This window comes from Ammospiza nelsoni, chromosome 1, assembly GCF_027579445.1.
Source record: "Ammospiza nelsoni isolate bAmmNel1 chromosome 1, bAmmNel1.pri, whole genome shotgun sequence".
NCBI lineage: Eukaryota > Metazoa > Chordata > Aves > Passeriformes > Passerellidae > Ammospiza > Ammospiza nelsoni.
Window position 1 is genome coordinate 116,305,674 of NC_080633.1, and position 23,122 is coordinate 116,328,795.

Genomic DNA, 23,122 nt, shown 5'->3' on the forward strand with positions numbered 1-23,122 from the left:
GTTATGCAACTGGGCCACATTTTACTCTTCCAAGGGAAAATACACATTCTTCTACTACTAGATTTAAGTAAAGATTTCTTTTTCCTATAGCTATATTCTACTTTTTATAATACAATATTTCTTGGAAGATACAAGCCAAGATTGAAGAGTGAGTGCCTGTCTATATTACAGAAGAAATCTGCCAGTCATCACTTCAATTCTTCTCTGCGATGCATTCCTCTTCATGATCATACTTCTGTGAGCCAAAGCTTCTTTGATTTTCTTTTTTTTCTTTTTTTTTCTTTTTTTTTTTTTTTTTGAGAAAGCAAACTGTGGCAGTGAACAATGTCTTCATTGTGCAAAAGAAAGGAAAAATAAGGCATGGTGGTGTCACAGACATAATATGAAACCAACTTCAAAATGTAAGGCTGTTCAACTACTCAGATTAGATTAAAAAGATATGAATATGGGGCTAAATAAACTGTCCAAAGTGCAGCCCACTGGTTTTACATGTGAATCAGCCTTCTGGCTTAGGCAAACTGAATTGCAACTGAATGCAGATTACTAATTTGGAAAAGTAATATTAATTTTCACTACCAGAGCTGCTGTAATACTGCATGTGGCCCATTTATTTCTATATGTTTCTATATTATTTTTTACTTAAATAGGCAAAGATCAGAGATCTACCTCTTACAGCTTTGCTTTGCAGTTGAAAAAACAAACTATAGGTGGAAAAACAAAAATTAAAACAGAAACACACAAAAAGAACAGGGTAACAGGAAGAAAGAAGCTGATGGAAGAAGGGTGACAGGTAGATGTAGCAGAGAACAGGAAAATAAAGACAAAACACAAGGTAAAAGATAAAAGGATTTAAACAAATGGTTAGTTTACAGATGGGGACAATTATTGCTTTTTAAACAAATAGACAAACATTGGTGCTCCAGTCGTTATATAGCTCAAGACTGGTCTTATAAGTTAAACAGGTTTGGTGCGGTCAGAAATGCAGTGGCAGGCTGCCAAAAACCACTCCTGAGCTAAGGGAAGCATTTGACTTGCTGAGTCAGCATGGAGACAGCTCCCCAGAAAAGTAAGGGCACTGTGCCAACACCAACACATGCCTTTGGATGAGCCATCTCCTGATTGCTCACAGCAATTCAAGTTCCCATGACAGTCTCCCCCAACATTTTTGGCTTGGTCCAAAGACTTCCAGTGGTGACAGACATATAAGCGAAATTCTAATTATAACTGTTCAGCAGTGGTAATTTGTGACTGAGGAATGATCTGGCATGGAGAGCAAGGAGGGATTAAACTGGCTGGAAGCAGGAATGCCAGAGCCAGAACAGACTCCTTCCAAGGGAGTGAAGTTTCCCTTGGTGATGAGATAAGAAACAGTCTCAGCTTTGTCTTGTAGCCATCCTGGAATAAGAGTGCTCAGGGAGCCAAGCGAAACTCAGAGCAGCAGAGCTGGGTGAAGGGTGGATCCACAGGCTGAGGTGCCCCATGCAAATAATCTTGGATTGGTGCTGTGTACATAAGGCATCTGTTTGTGGTGCATCTTTGCAGATTCCAGTAGAGGCACATATTGTGATGGGGACTCTGCCCAGTGCATTGTTCATTGGCTTATTTTGTAATGAAGCACAAGGGTGCGTTTAATTCACCTCGAAAGTACCATAAAAATTCTCCAACAGGTGCCACTAGTGAGCCTTGCTGTAGCAGCTGCTCTTGGCCTCTGCCCTCCTTTGCCACTTCCAGAGGTTACAGCCCCAATAGCCAGAGCAGAGCAAAAGGACTGCCCACCTCTGTCCCACCACCCCATCCCAAAGGCAGATGTCTGCTCAAATTTATCCTTGGAGGCATTTTAAGACAAAGAGCCAGGCATCAGACCTCATGATTCCTCATGCTATATTTGCCACAAGCACTTGTGCCCAGGATAGGTCGGATGGTTGGACCAGAAACCTGGTCTAGTGGAAGGTATTCCTATCTATGGCAGGAGTTTGGAATTATATGATCTCTAAGGTCTCTTCCTACCCAAACTCTTCTGTGATTCTATGAGGGCAGAGGGATCTGTCCTTTTGTCTTGCTTCAAGCTTCATCTAGACTATGGAACACCACCTATATTAGACGACAGCCTTGGACTGAACTAGACTATATCTAACATGAATGTATAAAATGTTAATTCAGAGTTCCCAGGAGAAAGGAAAAGACATTGAATCCCTGGAAAAACAGTTAAACACAAAATATTACAGCTACTGTGAAATATACACCTCATTTCCGCCATGTCTATGTAGTCTTTACAATATGAAAACAAAGAATATAGGTAGTCTTTACAATATGAAAACAAAGAATATAGATTTTTAAACCCTGAATTGTGTATGTCAGAGGTAGGAAAGAACTGTTCAGGTTATTTAAATGCTTTCCAGCAAAATCCCTCTTGTGGATAAGGCACAGGAAGAGCACAGTCACTCCTCCCGCTTGCCTGCATAGAGTTCAAATCCACCCCTTCCTTGGCTCTCTTTCCTGTCTCCTGTCTCCTAGGACTGGCTCAGGATCATGAAGGAGCTTGTTGTCTGCAGGACCTCTTCTTCATCTGTTGCAAAGGCTACAAGGTGTCTGAGGAATGAGAAGGACAGAGGAACATACTGCTCACACCCTAGACTGTCAGGCAGTGGAGTTGGATGCTGCTGTCAGGCAGTGACAAATAATTCCTCTCTCCAGACTCTCCACAAAGCAGTTCCTGTGTTTTGCTCATTTTCTATCTGCCCCACAGAGGCTCTAGGTCTAATCTGCAGAAGTGTTGGGCACACTCAATCATGAGTGAAGACAGGAAGGTGGGGATTTAACAAAATATCTCCTGTATTACCACAAACATGAGACATGAGTTTGTAGAACTGAGAGCTCAGAATAATGCATTATGAGCATATTCAACTTGAGTGTCTGAATGCCTTGTCTGTACCCCAGAATTATGATGGAAAATAAATGAGCAACTGTTTGCACAGCACTTAGAGCATTACTTAGTAAGGATGGGGACAACATTAGTATTTCCATCTTTAGAGTGGAGTTTGAATAGTAGACAGGAAATCAGGCATGAAACTGCCAACTGAGCAGTGGAAAATAACTCACTGAGTGCCATCCACCCCATGGGTGTTACGCCCTTAAAAGTAATATGCAATAATATGAAATTAATATGTTATAATGCCCTTAAAAGGCAAGATCCAAAAAAAATATGAACAGGGAATGAGGAAAAAAGTGACCGAGCAGTATCTAATGCTAAGTACATTACTGGGGCAAAGCTCCTGTAATGTAATCTCTTCTGCATAACAGGGGTTTTTGCTGAAAAATCTTATTTCCACATGGAAAGTACAAAAATTCTGGTAGATGAAGTCTAGAGGTACAGCTCAAGTGCAATGCAGCCCCACAATTAAGCTGGTTTGGGGAAAGCTTGTTCTAGAAATGCAAACAACATGTTTGGACACTCCTTTCAGCTGGCTTAGAGCAGGACCCATTAACTCCCTCATAACTACCCCAGGTATGGAACCACCTTAATACAATTATTCTGTTTCCAGTGCTGACAGGGTGCTGTCTTGCACAATTGGTACATGTTTTGAGCAACCACTAATTGTGGAGTGGGTGGAGAACTTCCTTACAAACAAAAGCACAACCTGTTTTCAGCTTCAAAGGAGAAATGTGTATTTTTCAGTAATAACTATGTATTATTTTATTAAGATTTTTTTCAACAGCTGAGACTGATACCAATCAGTGGGTGGTTTCTATTATTCTTTGAAAGTTGGCACTAGGCCAGCAAAAAACCCACAAATAGTACACTGATGATGGAAAGTTATCACACTTGCCCATGGGTATTCTAACTTAAACAAGCAAACTCTAATAACTTGGCTCTTTGTTCTACTTCTTCCAAACAACAGATGCACATACCTTAGGAACTAATCTTGGGCAATTCACCTCTGGCTCCTTAGAGCTCCTCAGTCTCAGTGGAGTTCTTAGAAAGATATGGCCTGGCCCTTCTTCTGTCTCCCTCCAAACTCCAGAACACACAAGTATCTCCCTTGTCCCAGGTGCTCAGTTCATCTCACAGAATGACTGAGACACCAAGACTCTGACTGCTACCTCCTTCCAAAATTTGGTTTCCTTGGGAAAGATACGAGACTAGACCAGCAGTTGGAACTGTCTTTGGTCTGTGTGTTTAAAGGATGAGGATCCTGAGACATGCCAAACTGCATTGGTTGCACAGATTAGACATAGCCATTTTTCATCAATTATCTTTCTGGTCTATTAAGTTTTGTTCCTACATTTAAATGAACAATTTCTCAAAAGTGTACTCTTTCTCTCTCCAACAGCTGTTCTTAAGCCAGAAGAAACACCTTTATGCAGATTTTCAAAATCTTTATTAAAATCATGTTTCACAATATACTGGGAGATGAGGATGATAAGATTCACTTTTGATACCAAGATGGATGTCCTGCAGGTGGACGCGGTGCCAGAGCTACTGCCCATAACCTGGACTTGGCTTGCTCTTAGATTATGTATCTGCAATAGTACACAGATGGTATGCTCAATGAGAAATAAACCACATAGAGCCAAGTTTTTGGGCTAGGACATCTTCATAAAGAAAATGAACATCCATTACAGTCTTGTGGGTAAAATTAGGGAGGGTGCATTGACAGTGCAAGTCAGATACCCACTAGAAAAGGCTGCTCCCTGCATAACAGCAGGCTGTCTTGAAAGACCACAAGGAGATAGAGTAATGCAGAGGACAGCAAATAACAGCCTAGCTTTCTGGAGAGAAGAAAGGTCTTTGCAATGAGAGGAGCATTCAATATCAAACCAAAAGAAAACATCATCCTTCAGCTGTCAACACTGGCACCCAGCAGAATTGCACTGGAAAACTCTCAATCATACACCTGCAATTTCCATGCTACATGAACACTACAGTGCTCTTCATTCTACAGATTGGGTCCAGGGCTTCACTGCCCTGAGGTCATTTCAGGATGAAGAGTAGCACACTTTGTCTGAGCACAGTTTTAAAACTTTCACTGCACTTATGTTAAAATCTCCTTCGGCTACATAGAAAATTTAGCATTTCTAAAGCAGTAATTATCAGTCATTATTAAACTAAAGCTAGATTCCCTCCTTTCCTCCTGGCCCAGAAGACGCGTAATACAGGGTTTTTGTGAAGACTGTGATACCCTAAGCTCAAGATTTCACTTCATATATATTTAATGACCCGTAGTTACACGACTCAGCAGCCAATGGTTCAGGTAGTGGCATGCAGGAAGGTTCCAGGTCTGGCTGATTATTGGATATAGAAACAGAAGCCTCCTGAGCTGCCAAAGAGTTGCTGCTCCTCTGCATTCAGCACTGCTGTGGCTGCTACCCCAGACCCTTGGATGCTGGCAACTGGAGAGAATCAAGAACTGGAAAACACACTGCAACAGCAAGAGAAAAATATATTGCCACAAAATTTCTGTTTAGCTTAACTAAGGTTATGGTTGTGCAGACAGCTCAAATGATGAAACAGCCTGTTAGTGCCAGAGTGAAGCGAAACAACCTTCCCTCTCATTCCCATTTCTCCTTCTGCTTCCTCCTTTCTCCTGTTTCCAGCCACACAATCCCTTGCTTTGGCTCATGCTTGTGTTTGAGAGAGCCTTTTATTGCTAGTATGGCTCCAACCACCATGTTTTTTGGTGGATTTGATTTCTCCTGGGGCAATGAGTTAAGCTTTCTCTCAGAAGAGCTGGGCAAATGCTGGGACTGGCTGAGGGCAGGAGAAAGAGACTGTAGGTGGGAGCAGACCTCCTTCTGGATGCTGGAGGACTGCTCAACTCCTGAATGCTCAACCTCCTACTGAATGTTCTTCTTAGGTGAGGAGAAGCTTTATTTGTGTGATGATTATTTGTGTGATGAACAATATTTGACATCAGGCAAAGAATTGTAATGAAGAAGGGAAGACTAAAAAAATTGATGCTAGAGAAGTGCATACTCTAAATAAGGCAAAGACAGGTAATTATGGTAATTGACTTATGAAAGTTTCTTTCCGAGCTTGTTCTGGGGTTTCTCTGTTGCTGGTACGCTTTACATCATGGTTTCTTCAGGGCAGCCTCTCCAGGATAAAAGCTGATGCCTGCCTGTAGCAGAAGGCAGGGGCAGCTGTTGGACTGTGGGACAGGTGATGTGGTCACTCCGGCTCTGATGTGTCACAGCTTGCCCATCCATGGCAGACATACAAAACAAGGCACACACGAGGCCGTTAATGGAGTGTGCTTCATTACAGCAGAAAAAGGTAGGAAAATGAGCAGAAAATAGTACTTTTTCTCCACGAAGACGGCAGCTATCAACCAATAAAGGCATACAAACGAGTCTAAGGCCTGAGTCTACAGTTCCCTGACTAGAGGTTATGCTGAGGTGGGGGCTGGACTCTGCCGTGCCTGCAGTGAGGGGACCAGAGCAAATGGCCTTAAACTGAAACAGGGAAGACTCAGATTAAGTATTATAAAAATTGTTTCACTGTAAGAGTGGTCAGGCACTGGAATAGGTTGTCCAGGAAGGTGATGGAGTCACCATCCCTGGAGGTGTTAAGAGGCGTCTGGATTTGGCGCTGGGTGATGTGGTTCAGTGGTTACAGCGGTAATGCCAGGTAGACAGATGGACTGGATGATCTTGAAGATCTCTTCCAACCTTGATGATACCAAGATTCTGCGTGAAACAAGGAGCCTGAGGCGAGTGAGCCCACCGCCACCCCGCTCGCCGCCCTCCGCTCCACAGCCGCCGGCAGCCAAACCCAGCCACGGCCCCGGCCCCGGCCCCTTCCCCGCCGCCGCCGGAGCATGCGCGGGGCCGGGCCAGTTCCGCCGCCGCCCCCGCTCCGCTCCGTTCCTAGCGGCGCTGCCGGGATCCAGGGGAGCCGCTCCCGCCGCCCCTCTCCGTACTGCGGGCCCCGACGGACGGCAGCAAACAACCCCCGGGGCCGGAGGTAAGCGAGGGGCCGGCGAGCGGGCCGGCCCCCTCCCCGTGGCCCTTTGTGCGCTTCTCGGGGCAGGCGACGGGCGGGGGGCTGCGGGCCGGGCATGGCGGAGCGGGGAGGGGGCGGCCGGCGCCGGGGCAGCCCCGCTGTGCCGCTTGCGAGGGCGGTGTGGGTGCCCGCTCCAGCCGCGGAGCCGTGTCGTGCTCCTGCGGGGCCGCCGCTCCCCGCAGCCGGCCGGGGGAAGGCTTCAGCCGGGCTCGGGGCGCTGCCGGCCCGGGGGGCTCCTCCGCCCGCGGACAGGGAAAGCAGCGCCTGGATAAGGCCCTGTGTGACTGCCTGTGCCCGGCCCTGGGGTTTGGGAGCGCCTTCTGGCCCCTCCTTGGGGCTCCGCGGCCACTGCACGGCGGAGGCTCGGGCATTTCTATTGAGTTCTCTTGTGACGGGCTGAAGGGTGCTGCAGCAATGGACTGATGCGACGGGCCTTTTCAGGAGTGATATACGACGAGCCTTTTCAGGCAGACGAGCCCTGCTTCAGGTCTGAAATGGAGGCAGCAGGTTTCGGAGCTGAGCGCATAATGAGGGCAATTGCTCCCAGGCTAATTAGATGTGTATCAGAAGGGAAATACTGAGTTATTAGTAGAGAACGCGTCTTACGAAACCGTTCCTCGGTTCGTGATGTCTCAGCCTGACCTTGGGGAAGTGTTGTCCTCGGTCTGCTCTAAAGATGAATTTCGGGGCTCATAAGCTTCTAGTTTCTGGAAGTGGGAACCAGTGTTCCACTGTAGGTGCCGACATAATGGCCTGCTGTACTTCTTCCACGGGCTACAGGAGGAAGACATATGGGTGGGGGGACGGTTTTTGTTTTGTTTTTTTTTCCCCCCTCCCACAGTTTTGGCTACTGGTGCTTTCAAAGACAGCAGTCACTACAGACTGGCCAGGTTGGGGTTTCGCAGGACCGTCCTGCTGTGCTTTGTTCATGCTTTCCGATCTGAACAATGCGTCGAGAAGGCCGTCTCCTCCCAGCCAGGCCGCCGAAAGCAGCTCGGGATCGCTCCCACCTTGGAGACTTCCTGCTGGCAGGCTCGGGGTGGTGTCACGAGTGACGCCTTTCATGCCTCTCCCGTCGGTGGCCCGGTACTTCCCTTTGGCAAACAGGATCTCCTTAGTGGGACATGCTGGCAGGGGCAGTCAGACTTTCCAGCCAAGTGTACTGAAGAGGGGGCGAGGTCTTTACTGCCAGGTTTTGTTTTGTGGGTCGCCAGCTGAGTTACAGCTCCTGCCCCATACATTTCCTTTTGTTTTCATTTCTACGGCCCTAAACACTTGTTCTCCTCACAGTATGGAAATGATTCTGATGTTGTTATAGATTGTTAAGAGAGGAGAGGAGGTTGTAGTGACTCACGTTTTGTGGTATCCACTCCCTAGTGCCTAAAACCGTTACAGCACCAGCTGAAATTCATGTTTATACTGTGAATAACACTGTACAGAAGTCGTGGACAAGTTCTTCCTGCAATTACTGGTGGTCACTGACGGTGGCAATTATTACTTAACAATCCTTTTTTAAACTAAATGCAATATTCTTGTGGCTCTCACATTGTCTAACATGGGGTATTTGTGTTACCATATGCAAAGTTATGAGCTCATTCAATGCAGTTACAGTGGTGACTGTTCCTCTGGCTATTTAGTTGGAAAACCAAAACCAGGAACTGTTGAGTTTATGGCGAGGGAGCCAGCCTAGCCAGCCAGCCTTTGTGGCAAACACTTGGGTCTGTTAACCCTTGGCTGGGGAGGGAAGGATGAGGGGGTTGTCAAGGGGCAGGATAAACTTCTGGAATGTTGTCTTATGTAATCTGAGCACTAGTATTTGTTTAGCTTTGCTAATGCTTTTCTGCAGAAAGCACTGGGCTCCTCTTTCTAACTAGCGGAAGACTGGGGTTTTCTGGTAATCGAGTAACTGTGTGCAGAGACTGGTCTGTGGAGGAGAAATAAAGCTGGCCAGGGTGTTCCATGGAAGTTGGTCACTGGGGCAGGGGACCTGGCACTGCCTGTGCTGTGCTCTGCAGCCCTGTGGATGCCAAGATCATCACCTGCAAAGTGCTGCTGTTGCGCCTCTCCTCACCCTGCCATGGGGTGACTCCTTTGGGAACACACTGTCCTTGGCCTGCCCTCTCCTGCTGCCGGGTGTGCTGGCTCTGAACATGTGCCAGTGCTGGGACCAGCACCTGAACCTACCGGGGCTGCTGTGGCACATAAGGACATGCTGACTCTGATGCTGTGTGTGCCTTGGCTGGTGTGAGCAGCAGAGTGGAGCATCCAGGAATCACTTTCCTGATCAAGGGCTTTGGCTAATGTTTGCTATTACCCATTTTGGATGAGCAAAAGCATTTCATTGTTTCAGGTTGATACTGGATTAAAACAGGACTTCAAACTGACCTTAAATGCATGTGTTATAGCTTCCAGGCTTTGACTATGTTTGGTAGAGTTGCAACAATTAATCAAAAAAGTCAGTGGCAATTAATTATTGTAATATAACAGACCACGTGTTTACAGTTTAGGTCTCTGTCACATTGAGAGCATGCTTTTTTTAAGTTTTAATTGCAGTTTGACATGATACTGGAGCTATTGGGCGCTGCTGAGCAAACATAAAAGCTGTTGATGAATTTAGTGTAATATGAAGAGATGTCTATTGTGTTACTGCAGTATCACATTAAGCATCTGTGTGTGTGGCATTCATTTAGAAATATACTGTGTCTGCACTTAAGGAAGCAATCGCTCAAGGATTTATGCAATGGTCACTTTTAGTCTGAAATTTTTGCTAAATTGCTACTTTAATAAGAACCTCTTTACTTTGAATGAGAAAATGAATCCCCAAACCAAAAACCTTTAGTAAAACTTCTGTATTAACTATGTTTTCAGTACCTTCTGTGACTTGCAAAACTGTATCACATTTTGTTGTCTTCTGGTTATGTCCCTCCCCATCCCTCTCACTAAAATGTTCCCATGTACTGATGTGGAATGTTTTATTGTGGGTTTCAAAAGTTTAGCTGATCTCAGTGAGAGTGTGAGTTAAGAAGCTCTGGAAAACTGGGATTTCCTGAAGCCTCAGGTGACTGGTTCTAGGAGAGCTGGATGTCAGCGTGGTGCCTTAGAGTACCATGTGAAGTGGTTTAGTTTTTTGGGGTTTTTTGGGGGGTTTTGCTTTAGGTTTGGGGTTTTTTTTCCCTTTTTTTTTTTTTTTATTACTTCCTGGTAAGTTGTCACGGGGGCTCTCTGAACATCACATGACAGCCAGCCTGGAATTTCTGTGTTTTGAAACTCGCCACTGACTGAATCTTCCTAGTTTTTACAGATCTCTTGCTGCAATTGATGCGTTGCAAATGGAAGCCAAGGTCTGTCTAGAGGCCTCTTGCTGGATCTCATGGTTTAGCTCCAGCCTAAAACTGAGCACCACAAAATTGCTTGCTGATTCCCCCTGCCCCAGCAGGACGGGGGGAGGGAATCAGGAGAGTCAAGTGAGAAGTCATGGGTTGATGTAATTAGATAGTTTATTGTGACAGAAAAAGAAGAAAAAAAATTAAATAGTTGGAATATATAAAATGAGTGATGCACATTGCCACTGCTCACCACTTGCTGACCAATGCCTGTGCCTTTGGCCAGGTTTTCCCCCAGTTTATATACTGAGCATGATGCCACATGGTGTCCCTTTGGCCAGTTTGGGTCAGCTGTCCTGGCTGTGTCCCCTCCCAGCTCTTTGTGCCTCTGCAGCCTTCTCACTGGCAGGGCATGGGAAACTGAAAAGCCCTTGACTTAGTCCAAACACTTTTTAGCAACAACTGAAACAACTAGTGTGTTATTAATATTCTCATCCTAAATCCAAAACACAGCACTAGGAGGAACATTAGCTCTATCCCAGCCAAAAGCAGGTCAGTGGAATATTAGAAGTGTTGAAAGTGTTTAAATATTTTAGACAGCAGAGCGGAAGCTTCCACAGTTGAATGTAAAATGCTGTCCCTGTTGGGACAGGAGTGATTAGGTTTTTCCTCCTAAACCCCATTGTAATTGCTTCTTGGCCTCCTAAAGTCCTTCTTTGCTTCCTGCAAAATGTTTTGCTCTGTGTAGGTTTTCTCTTCATTGAGACCTAAACTTTGACAGTGCTAAGTATATTAAATAAAGCCTATTAGCCAAAGGCTGCTGTTGATAACAGATTAAATGGGTAGTCTTAATGGAATTCATCTGTAGTGCCAGATAGCTTTACTGCTGACTGGCAGGTCACAGAACACTTGTTTAGCACTTAGTCTGGTTAATTTATTTAAAAGAAAAAAAATTAAGGAGTTAAACTCTGTAAATATCTGAAAGCTAATCCTCTTGTTTGTTTGCTTTCCCATTTGATTTTTTTTCTAGTCTGCCTTTGCCCGGTAGGACTTCATCAAAATGTCTCTCTATCCTTCCCTAGAAGATCTGAAGGTGGACAAAGTTATTCAGGTATGGTGGACTTTAAAAAAGATGAGTTTTGATGACAATAACTTATCTGATATTTAATCCAGGAAAGGGGAGACTTATTGTAGTTGAGAACATGTTGGAAAAGACAATGTGTTTACTTTGTAGCTTTATCTAATATGATTAATACTTATTTTACTACCTGGATATATTTATTTTGCTTTATCTATTCATTTGTGTTCATTTGTCTTTAATATGTTTGGGGTTTTTTAAGTATAGATACATGGTCTTAAGTAGACAAATATAGTCAGTGTCTTCACATACTTCAGCTCTGACTTGATGACTAAACTAATAAATCTGCTGCATCTCATTCCCAGTGTCCAAATCTGTGGCAGAAAGTTTTTGTGGTCATTGGAGTAAAAAAAAAAAGACAAAAAAAGTAGCACTGGTTGTCTTAATGCCATCTGGAATCAGACTTGTCCTCTGGAATCAGACTTGTCCTCTGGCTATTTCATGGTAGTCACCAGTTCTTACAGTACATCCAAGATTATCACCTTTGTGCAAAACCCTTTATTTGTAAGAATATTGGTAGTTTTATTATTAGACATGATGAGGACTAAAACATATCTGTGAAACAAAATAATGAAAAACACTTGAATGAATTAACAACTCTATGAGAAGTTTGATGTGGATGTATTTCACAAGGAGTTTCCTTACTTTCTTCAACATTTTACCTCTTCCTGAACTTAACCTGCATTTCTTCCTGGTTTAATAAACAGCAAGAAGTTATAGTGTGTTTTAAGGTGGCTGATACTTCTGTCCTTGCTGTTTTCATTGGGAAGCCATCAAGCAAACTCCTAGAACAGCTTCTTAACTCTCCTGTTCTATCCCAAAATGCAGTGCCCTGTCTCATCTGTGTTTGTATGTGTGGGGTGGGGCTTTTGCAGTTGTGGGCGCTATGTTGGGATTGCTCCTGGTTGTGTCCGCCCACTCCATTCTTCTTATGTAACCACAGTCCTTTATCTACAGTCTGGTAAAACTGAACCAAAAATTGAGTAGCCTGGAGCCAAGAACAGGCTCCTTTGGCTTTTTATTGACCAACTGCTAGAGCTTATGTATTGCAGTTGAAAATTTTCATAAATGTAATCAGTAAGCCATTCCATTTTCACAGATACTTTTCATAGTATCATTGAATAGTTTGGGTAAAAGTCCTCTGCAACAAGCAGGGACATATTCAATTCCATCACTTTTTTGAGAGCCTTAGATGTCCCAACCTGACCTTAAATGTCTTCAAGGATGGGGGATCTAGCACCTCTCTGGACAGCCTATTCCAGTGCTTCATCACCCTCATTTTGAAAAACTTGTTTCTCATATCTGGTCTAAATCTAAATCTAACCCTCTGTTAGTTTAAAACCTGTATCCCTTGTCCTCTTGCAACAGGCCCTGCTAAAGGGTTTTGTCAGCATCTTTCTTATGAGCCCCCTTTAGGTTCATAAGAAGGCTGACAAAGGCTGCTGTAGGCTTCTCTTCTCCAGGCTCAACAACCCAGCTCTGGCAGCCTTTTATCATAGGAGAGGTGTTCCATCTTCTGATTTGATTACTTCTGTGATAATTTCTTTGGGGCCTGCTCCAGAAGGTTCATGTCTTTCCTGTGCTGGGGGTCCCAGAGCTGGACACAGCACTCCAGGTGGGGTCTCACAAGGGCCGAGCAGAGAGGCAGAATCACCTCCCTTGACCTGCTGGTATCAAAGGCTAAATTATTTCCTTCTCCCAAAGAATGCATTTTAAAAATGCTGTCTCTTTAAATAAGTTTGAGGGCATTTTTAGGAGAAGAGGGGGCAGAGTGCTGAAAGATGTCTGTATCTGCAGCGAGTGACTAAGATTCAAATGACTGCTGGCTAAAACAAACAGACTTGTTACATTAAATATTATTCTAACCTGCTCTTTTTGTCCCTCATTTGAGTTGGAGCCTGTGCTTCTAAATACACGTGATATTGCTAAATAATGACTCATTCTTGCTGTGAAACCTTTTTTTAAAGACAACTTCCTGGAGTGAACAGGACTGAGAAGTTTTCTATTTTCAAGCGTTTCCTGAACATCATGAAGTAATTTGACTGTCATGTTGCGTTAGAAAATTTATGTGTCCCGTTCAGCATAACATTTCAGTATGCATTGAGTACTTCCTCCCCCTGCCCCCCCACCTCTGACATTCAACCTCAGGAAAGTTACTGGAATAGCAATTTCCATCATGCTCTAGAGGCCTCTCTAAGGCTGTATTTTTCACTGGTCATGAACACACAAGGCCAAAAAATAGAGCTGAGGTATTGAGAAGGAAGGAAACTGACTCACAAATATAAGAGAAGTTAATAAAGTAAGCCAGTCAGCAATACAGAAATAAAGCTTAATGTGTTCACTGTAGTAGCTGTAGAAAAATCATCTTGGAAGATCTGATTCTTTCAGAAGACATACTAGTAGCACTGGATTGTGTGGAACTTGACACCTGAAAAGAACTATGGATCTCACTTAACAGTGTCTATAAATGGTGTGAAGAAGTAAACCTGCTGCTCTCTAACTGAAAAAAGTAATTGCAAAACACTCTGCTAAAGGTCACACCTTAAAACTTATTTGTTAAGCTTTTTTGGACAAAGGTAATGTTTCCTTTAAGGCTTTTTAACTTGCTTAATGATGTAAATAGACCAGGTTGACAGGAAACCCTTTTTGCATTATCATTGTAGCTCTTTCTCTCAGGAAGATATGAGTTGATTTGCCAAAGTAGCTCTGATACTATTACAGCATGTTGTATTGAAGCTATTTATTTCACATAAAAAGTTTGACTTCATTACTTCAAGATGAATAGTAATTATCATGTACAAGAAAAAAAGAAAATACTGAGTCTCCTGCCTGCATAATTAAGATTTATTTTTTTCTTCTGCAAGATAACATATGTGAGTTTCTTTGCTTTTAGGCTCAGACTGCCTTTTCTTCAAATCCAGCTAATCCAGCAATCTTGTCTGAAGCTTCTGCTCCAATTCCTTGTGATGGAGGTAAGCTCATGTACTGCATAGTATCCTATGGATGATGTTGTGGAAAGCAGTTATTAAATCCTAAAGTTAACAGTACAGTAAAAAATAGCTATAAATATGTTACCCTATTTACAAAGGGAAATAAATGTTACCCTGTTTACATTTCCATTTTGGAAATGCTAACAGCCACCTTGGTAAGGTGCTATAGGAGTCAAAACAGTGTTTGCTTATAAAAGGAAGTTGTGGCAAGCAGTCACCCTTCTCTTTTTGCAACCTTTTCCAAGTGAGCCTACCATAACAAGATTTGATGTTGGTGCCTTTGGGCTCTGTTAGCTCTTACCTCAGACACTTAGTTGTCCTTATTTATCACATATGTATTTGTAAGCTTTAGAGGACAGTGTGAGTCAGTCTTTGCTCTACACTGAGCTTGCTTTGGGACAAAGACAAATCTCTGTCAACAATTCCCAGGAAGCTGGCACTTAATCCTGTTGTGCAACCAACATAAAGCTTGCAGCAGATTTTGGAATCAGATTTGTGGTGGGAAATCCATCAGATCTAAAGCTGAATGATTTGTACTTGTACTTTCTCCTTCTTTTCTTCCATGCACATGTACATCCACAAAGGTGCACAGGTATGTTTGAGGTTAGAGCTCTGCTTTAGTAAATTTAAGTCTAAAAGGCCTAAAGCCTTGTGACCAGCAAGACCAGCAGCAGTGCTGGAATGGTGGTCAGGAATTGCTCAGATATTAAAGGCTGGTGGATAGAACTTTGTCTCCAGTTCTCCTCTGGATGCTTCTGTGTCTAAGATGACTTTAAGGCAGATGTTTGCATAGCTCACCAGAGTTGCCTCTGGTAGATCCTATCTGGATTAGGTACTTCCCTGGCCTAACCTCACCAGACCAGATTTGAGATTGCTTCAGCAGTCTTGGCAGCTCTACTGTCCATAGTTTGAATTCTCCTGCATGTGTTCAGCAAGTAGGAACCAAAACATAATTTTGACATCAGTTTGTGTGTGAATTGCTCTGGAATTCTGTGACTGAAGAATGATCAATCATTCAATATATCCCAAATGAAAGAAGGCCTTACATCACCTATAGGATGTGCCAGACCCACTGGAATTGCTTCTGTTTGACAGAAACAGGAGACTATACAACATCAAGAGTTTTGTGTTCTGCTATGAGTTCCATTATTTGGAGCACTCTCTGTTTTAAATGAGAATTTGATTCAGCCAGCAAAGAATGCATCTGGTGTAGTAAAGAACAAAACAGAGGAATTGTGTAGCTTCAGAAATCTTGTGCTGTGTTGTGTGTAATCCTAGGGGCTTGCTTGAAAAAGCAAGCAAAAATAGAAAAATTATTCATCAAAAGCTTTTTAATCAATAGTGGTGAATTATAAGCTTCTGGGTTAGTCCAGAAATATGATCAGACTGCTCTCATGCAAAGCAGCATATTAAAGAGCAAAAAAATCTCTTGTTTATATTGGCATTCACCTGGCATTGACCTTTGCTCCTTCCCAGAAAAGTTACTTTCTGTTGCTGGTCAGACATGGATTCTTAAAATAGCTGGTTTGATACATTTTTGCCCATAAATGAACGCTAGAAACCTAAGCCTTGTGTACTGGGCTGCTTCTGAAGCCTTTCTTTACGCTGCCTCTCTCTCCAAGCAGCTTTTTCTTTTCCCACTCATTTAGTGAGAATATCAAGGGGACTCTTAAGAGTTCTCATAACTGGCACTTGTTAGATGGCACCAGTTAATGATCTGTGGAATGTCAAGAGCAATATCAAGGTTGTTTCCAGAGTTGTTCAGCTCAAGGTCTGTCAAGTCTGTCAGTTCAACTTCCTTTCCTCCCACTCCTTGTGCCTCCCTCTGCTTGGGTATAGAGCATTGTTTTAAAGGCTGTGTGTGTTTTGTCTTGTTGAGAGGCATGTGTAAAGTCCCTCCAGTTTGAAGCTGTGACAAACTGACAGCTGCTTTCTCATGAAGACTCACAGCAGACTGTAGTGTGAACCTTAGAACCAAGAGGTTTCTGCAGAAACCGTCCCATGCCTCAGATCTGGAATATCCTTGTTGTGAATGCCTCTTGCTGTTTTTGAACTCGGTGGAAGGTCTCTGTGTGTGTTCTTCAGCACACCTGGTTTGGGAATGGGGAGGGGAGCAGTTCTCCACTAATTGCCCGGAAGTTCTGGAGTTGAAGAGCGTGTCCTTATGCAATGCAGCACAGTGTTGGTTTTGGAACGTCACCGTGTGTCTATTGTTCTTAGTGTTGTAAAGGGTGAATAGAGTAAGTGAAACTGAAAGTTCTCCTTTAAGTTCTTTCTCTCAGAAGTGCTGCTTGTCTGGTTACTCTTCTGAACCAGGCCAGAATAACAATTCTGATTCAAGTGAGTCTTCTGCCATAATTTTCCAGTTAAATAATTACAAAAGCACAAGATTTGTTGAAATACTTGTTCCTGTGAAGGCAGTTAACTGCTCCTTCTTTTAAACCAACTGTTGTATTGATTTTTGTTTTGTTTTTCTCCTCTAGGCTTGTACCCCAGATTGTATCCAGAACTTTCTCAGTATATGGGCCTGAGCCTCAATGAGGAGGAGGTGCAGAGAAACTTAGCAGTGGCAGCAGCTGCTCAGCCACAGGGTGTAGGTACCAGTCATGCATATTCTAGAAAACAAAAGTGTAAAGACTAAATGTGTACCTAGCATTCTAGAGAGCAGATTATTATTTGCCTTAAGTACCATACTTGACTGAGAGGTGAATTATTTATGTTGCAGTGTCTATTTTAGTCTGTTCTGAAACGGAACAGTCCATTTCCAATGTTGGGAGGTGATGGGGGAAACTTGGTGCTGTGGCTTATTTTGTGCGTTGTTTTTTTAAAATACCACTTCATACAAACTGACATATAGCTGTTCTTAAAAGTTGAAACTAAGTTGTCTGGCTGTTTTGTTTTAATCAGCAACTGGTAACACGACCTTCTACTAATTACATGGTAGCTCCAGTGACTGGAAATGATATTGGAATTCGCAGAGCGGAAATTAAGCAAGGCATCCGTGAAGCAATTCTGTGTAAAGATCAGGATGGCAGAATTGGACTTCGCCTTAAGTCTGTTGATAATGTAAGTGTAGAAGTTGCTTTTGCCTCCAGAGATTTTATTGCTGGACTATATTAGCAGTGAAGTTAGGATGCAGTCTGGTCACAAAATAGTCTTATGTATAACGGTTTCTTATCTGTTACTGGAATTTTAAAGTCCTGCATTAGACTGGTAATTAGATTTCCAGCTTTCTGGACTAGAAACTGAATTTACAGCTGCAGTTTAATGCCTTGTGCTTTATAAGATCTGAAAAATACTTAAAATATTTTTTGTTTCACTTTAGAGTGTGAACTTGTCCTTACATAGTTGCTGTGATACTTTTTATCAGTTCAGGACTGCTTGTCTTTACCTTTGTGCAAATACTGGGCAGTACTTAATGTTCAGTAGTATGTAATAACTGCCCACTGTTTACAAGTATCTCCTTTTTTGTAAAAGGTGCTTAAACAATTTAAGTCATTTAATCTGAATGTTTTAAAAAATTTGTACTGCAGGTAGCATATAGGGTTAAAATACTTTTCTGTAGTTCTTCCTATACAGAAAATGGGGTTTTTGTAGAGTAGCATGGGGTGATGTTTTTTTAACACCCCTCTCTCCCAAGGTATTATTTATAATTTGCTTTGATATGCTTTACTTTGATTTAGGGGTAGTTTCATTAGAAATAGTTTTGTAACACCTATTAAAACAGACAAGTATTTACCCCTTTGCTTAAGACTTTAATGTTATGCTAATGGGTTTTTTTAATTTTTAATATTTAGAGATCTAGATAGATTTGCTTGGTTTTGAACTTTGTTCTTGCATTAAGTATCTGTCAGACTTTTAAATACATCTAGAAACAGACTGAAATTTCAAAATTGCCCTTTATGAAGAGATAATTAGCATGTCCTTTTGTCTTGTCTGTTTGGCTGATATTGTGTAGAATGGGAAACTTCAGGGGCTGTGTGTTCTGTGACTGGTCTTCATCTTTAACCAAGAGCTTCCCTTTCTCCTCCCCTCCCCTTTTTACTCCTCTTTTGTAGGGTATATTTGTCCAGTTAGTTCAGGCAAACTCTCCAGCATCCCTTGCTGGTCTGCGGTTTGGGGACCAAGTTCTGCAGATCAATGGTGAAAACTGTGCAGGATGGAGTTCTGATAAAGCACACAAAGTTCTGAAACAGGCTTCTGCAGAAAGGATTTCAATGATCATTCGGGACAGGTAATGCCAGCTGCAGATATGGATTTGCCGTAATCCATCACTGAGTAATTCTGAGGGGTTTGGGTCTCCCCTTGCTTGTGCAGGTTTAACAAAATCTCATTGTGCATGTGCTTTAGTAGTAAAGATCTTCAGAAATGGTCCCTTTTGTGGGGAGCAATCAAAATGGTTCCTAAATTGTAAACTTCCTGGGCATGATGAGGCGTAACATTTTTCCAAGATAAACTAGTGAGTGAGAGATGCCACAAGTTAAATTTAAACTCTGAAGAGTTCTGTGCTTTTTTTCAGACAGAATTTTTTAATTTAGTTAAGTCAAAGTCAACAATGATAATGCAAAAAGGGTTTCCTGTCAACCTGTTCTATGTGAACTCTGTTGCTTACATAGAAATGAATGCGAATTTTACTAAAAGCATGCTTGATGACCCAATATGTTTTTTAAATAATGATCTTGTAGCTAGCTGTATGTAGTAACCACAGGTCAGATTCAACATAAGGCTTGTAGGCTGCAAGAAGACAGATGATACTTCATGTGACTAAGTGTATGCCTCAAAGCTTTTTCCATGCTCTTTCCTGCTTAAGAACCAAGCCTGACTCAGTGGAGGGCAGCTGCTTTGATTGGGGGCAGTTACTTCAAACACTGAATTAAAATATTGTGCCAGTAGATTCCCTGCTCTGTCTACTACTTCTGTGCCCAACATGGCACCCTCTTCCTATATCTACTGCCTTTTTAAGACACAATTTAAAGGTTTATTATTTCCAAAGCAGTTGAAGTGTTGTTGGGAAGCCTTGAGCTTTCAGAATCCTGTAGTCTACCTACAGTTGTTAAAACTCCCTGCACTGTTTTATTGACCTTGTAATGTTTGTAGAAAACTTTATCTTTAGTGGATGTTTGTTTGGTTGGGGTGGTAGGTGGGTGGATGTTGTTTGGGATTTTTGTATTATTATTAATCCAGATGGTGAAATATCTGTAAAACAGGGACAACATGTAAGGTTTTTAAACAAGTATATTTTAATACAACAATATTAACAAAATTAAGTTAAACCAAACAACTTTTCATTATAGAAAATATGAGTCCCTTAGAGTACAATTACTTTTTGTAAGCTAAAGATGCTAAAATAGGATGTGGTTTTTTCTGTGGTTTAGTAGACTGAAGATTTTAATTTTAAATGTCTTTTTAGACCTTTTGAACGGATTATTACCATGCATAAGGACAGCACAGGACATGTTGGTTTCATATTCAAGAATGGAAAAATAACCTCAATAGTGAAAGACAGTTCTGCTGCAAGAAATGGACTTCTGACAGAGCACAACATCTGTGAAATTAATGGCCAGAATGTAATTGGGTTGAAGGTAAAATAACCACTATGTGCGGGGTGTGGAACGCTGTGAGCTTTTTATGTTTCTGTAGTGTGTTTTGGAGAGACAGAAAAGGTTGTAATATATTGTTCAGTGTTCATAAAATATAAAATTCAGTCATGATGTAACTTGACTGGAGAGACAGATGTTTTAGCCTCTGTGCAGTTTTGTATTGGTTGTCAGGGCAGCTCATTCTCATCCTCTCTGCCTCTACCTGGCAAGGCAGATAAAAAAATTCTGTTTTTATCTGTAGTCCAACCTTGCTGGCAAAACAAAGGGTCAGCTTCCTCATTCCAACCTGCATCAAATTTTAGCAGGAATTGTGTATGTCCCTTCTCTAGTCAGTTCATGCAAGATACTTTTAACCAAACATCTGTGAAGTGGCATTGCAGTTTCAGTGATTTGTCCTGAAGGTTGAATGCTCCAAACAAGGAGTTGGGAGGGGTCTCAAAGCCACGTGAAATATGTCTAGAAGAAGCTCTTGAACCGCTGCTTTCACAGGCAGCTTGAGTTGTGTTGCTCATGTGACTTCTTGTTTCTGACAGGACTCGCAGGTTGCAGACATCTTGGCAACAGCTGGAAACGTAGTGACCATCACTGTCATGCCTTCCAGTATTTATGACTATATAATAAAGAGGTAGGTAATACAGAGCAGCCGTGGTGTTATTTATAATCCAGTGGACAGTGACTAGAAAGTGTACTTGTGGTAAGATGTCATTCCAAACTTGAAGACTGTAAAGGGTGGGTGGAGATGCCTGAAAATTTGTTTAATCTGATGTTTTGGTTAAATTGGTGTGTGTTGGTACTGTTTTTAACCTATTCTGTGTTTGTGATGATTCTTTGCCTTTTCCTCTCTGGAAAAAGCCTTTTCTAAACTTCTTTTGACTATGCCTGAATTTCTGAGAAATGAATACTAAGGTATTTGTTACCTTTTAACTAAAATGTTGTTTGTACTGCAAGTAATTCCTGTGGCTTAAAAGTGATTCTGGGCAGGATGGTTCTGGGTTTCTTCCTAATCCTTTGGAAACAATGGCTTTCTACAAGTAAATCTGTCCTGCATAAATACTTTTTGAAGTTAGTAGACATTAATAATGCTTCAGGTGTAATTGAGTCTTTTTTTCAGGTAAAGGAAAAGGATATGCCCTTGGCTTGGTATCCTCTTTCTACAGAGCAGTTTTCAGTCTAACAGCCACCTTTTCCCTCTGCTCTCCTTCCCTTGTGCTTGTACTCTGCTTGCCACATGTCCATACCTTAAAAGATACCAACAACACAGCTCAGGTGCTAGAAGAAGTGTTGAGCACTGGGGGCTTCTATTCAATCTCAGGGTGCAGTTTCATGAGCTGTCTGTAGCAACTTGTCAAAAATAGTGGAGTGAAAGTCCAGCTTCTGGTTTGTATTGAAGGACTGGCCATGACAAAGCTACTGTGAGCAGAGGCTTGAGTGGTCTTCTATAGTTATCTTACAAACCTGAATGCCTTTTCCTTTTCCTTAGGATGGCAACTAGCATCATGAAGAGCCTGATGGATCACTCTGTTCCTGAAGTCTAAACTTGCACCATGGATGTGTGTGTATATAAATAATGATGATTCCACTAAACTTGGGCTATTATACTCAGTGATCTCTTTCTTCTGCACATGAGCCTTTCTGGAGGCTGAGAGAAGATATGCTGCATCAAGCATTTGCATCTATAATGGCTGGGAATGTCACCGTTCAACATATCTCGTGTATTCACACACTGTAAAACTTGCAGCCTTACATGCTTGACAATGTGAAATTCCTATTGTGTTATGACTTCTTTTTGTAGGTCTTTTATTTAGCTTACTACTACTATAAGCCATTGCAACTAAAGGAACCAGGTATCACTTGCAAAGCTACATGTTGTTACCCAGGACAATGCTGTGCTTTGTATGTCTAAAAAGAATGAGTATTTTTACTGCTTTTTGTCTGCAAGAGTAGATTTGAAATAGCATATTAGAAGTAAGGCTAGTACTAGTTAATTTTTTGTTCTAGTAAATACTGTTTACACAAAAATGCCACTTAGCTGAATATGGCTCAAGGCATCAGTAAGCATTAATTAAAGTAGTGTACAGATACTCAAATCTTTTTATTACTTGTTATATGAATTGTAACAAATATGCTTCTTTCTCGCCTTAACCATGTTGTTTTAAGGATTTAGACATAACCAAATAAATGACCAAAAGTTTACATCCTGTGTGTGTACCTACTTCAGGTAAAACAGGCTTATTTTATTGAGGTCAGTTTCAGCCAACAACTAAGATAGGAAATGCAGTGTAAAATACTTTAAAAATCTTACTCGTTTTAACATTGAAATGTTTCAGAAGGGGTAGCTCTGGACTACTTTAAGTAAGATGTGTTGAATGGAAAAAAATTTTCACTGTGAGGGTGGTGAGGCACTCGAACAGGTTACCCAGAGAAGCTGTGGATGCCCCATCCCTCAAAGTGTTTAAGGCCAGGCTGGATGTGACCCCACCAGCTTGGTCAAGTGGAAGGTGTCCCTGCCCATGGCTTAGGTGATCTTTAAATCCCTTCCAACCCAAGCCCTTTTATGATTCTAACTCTCTTTCTACCTTAAGCTTAACATACGGAATAGCAGCCAGCTGTTGTACTAATTGTAGAGATGCAATTTCAGTGTAAAATGGCCTACAGCTTGCTGGGTGTGCTAGGTCTGGCTGGGTTAATGAAGGTAATGAAGTAGGAGTTGAATTTAATTTTCTTGTAGGAGCAGGTGTGGGGCTGTGTTAGAGGCCTGTGACCAAAGCAGGGCTGATAACACAGCAGGGTGTTTCCTGAGTTGAATGTGCACAGTGTCAAGGCTTCTCCTGCTCCTCAGTCTGTCCCCTGTTCCTAGAGGGAGAGAGGGAGCACAGCTGAGGCCACTGATCCAAACTGACCAAAGGGAAATTCAACACCATTTGACATTGTGCTCAGCAATAATTAGGGGAGAATTTTCCAAGGCAGGTGTTGGTCTGGTCATCAGTCTGCTCTGGGAATAGGGGTATGATTACCTTTGCATCACTTCTTTTTTCTTCCCCACTTTCTATTTTCCCTTTGCTTAGTTC

General features: G+C 42.2%; 1 protein-coding gene across 1 annotated transcript; it reads left to right on the top strand.

Annotated features, from left to right (window-relative positions):
* Positions 1-6,832: 6,832 nt before the first annotated feature.
* On the top strand, positions 6,833-22,247 carry SDCBP (syndecan binding protein). Its single transcript, XM_059483448.1, has 9 exons — positions 6,833-6,964; positions 11,357-11,437; positions 14,358-14,436; positions 16,938-17,047; positions 17,362-17,520; positions 18,513-18,688; positions 19,865-20,036; positions 20,588-20,679; positions 21,535-22,247. Exons 2-9 carry the CDS (start codon positions 11,387-11,389, stop codon positions 21,587-21,589), a joined length of 894 nt encoding a protein of 297 aa, XP_059339431.1. The 5' UTR covers positions 6,833-6,964; positions 11,357-11,386; the 3' UTR covers positions 21,590-22,247.
* The last annotated feature ends 875 nt before the right edge of the window (positions 22,248-23,122 follow it).

Coding starts and splice junctions, on each gene's coding strand:
- SDCBP (XM_059483448.1), top strand. CDS start 11,387: ATGTCTCTCTATCCTTCCCTAGAAGATCTGAAGGTGGACAAAGTTATT. Junction 17,521..18,512: donor GCCTTAAGTCTGTTGATAAT/GTAAGTGTAGAA, acceptor CCTCTTTTGTAG/GGTATATTTGTCCAGTTAGT. Junction 20,037..20,587: donor AGAATGTAATTGGGTTGAAG/GTAAAATAACCA, acceptor TGTTTCTGACAG/GACTCGCAGGTTGCAGACAT.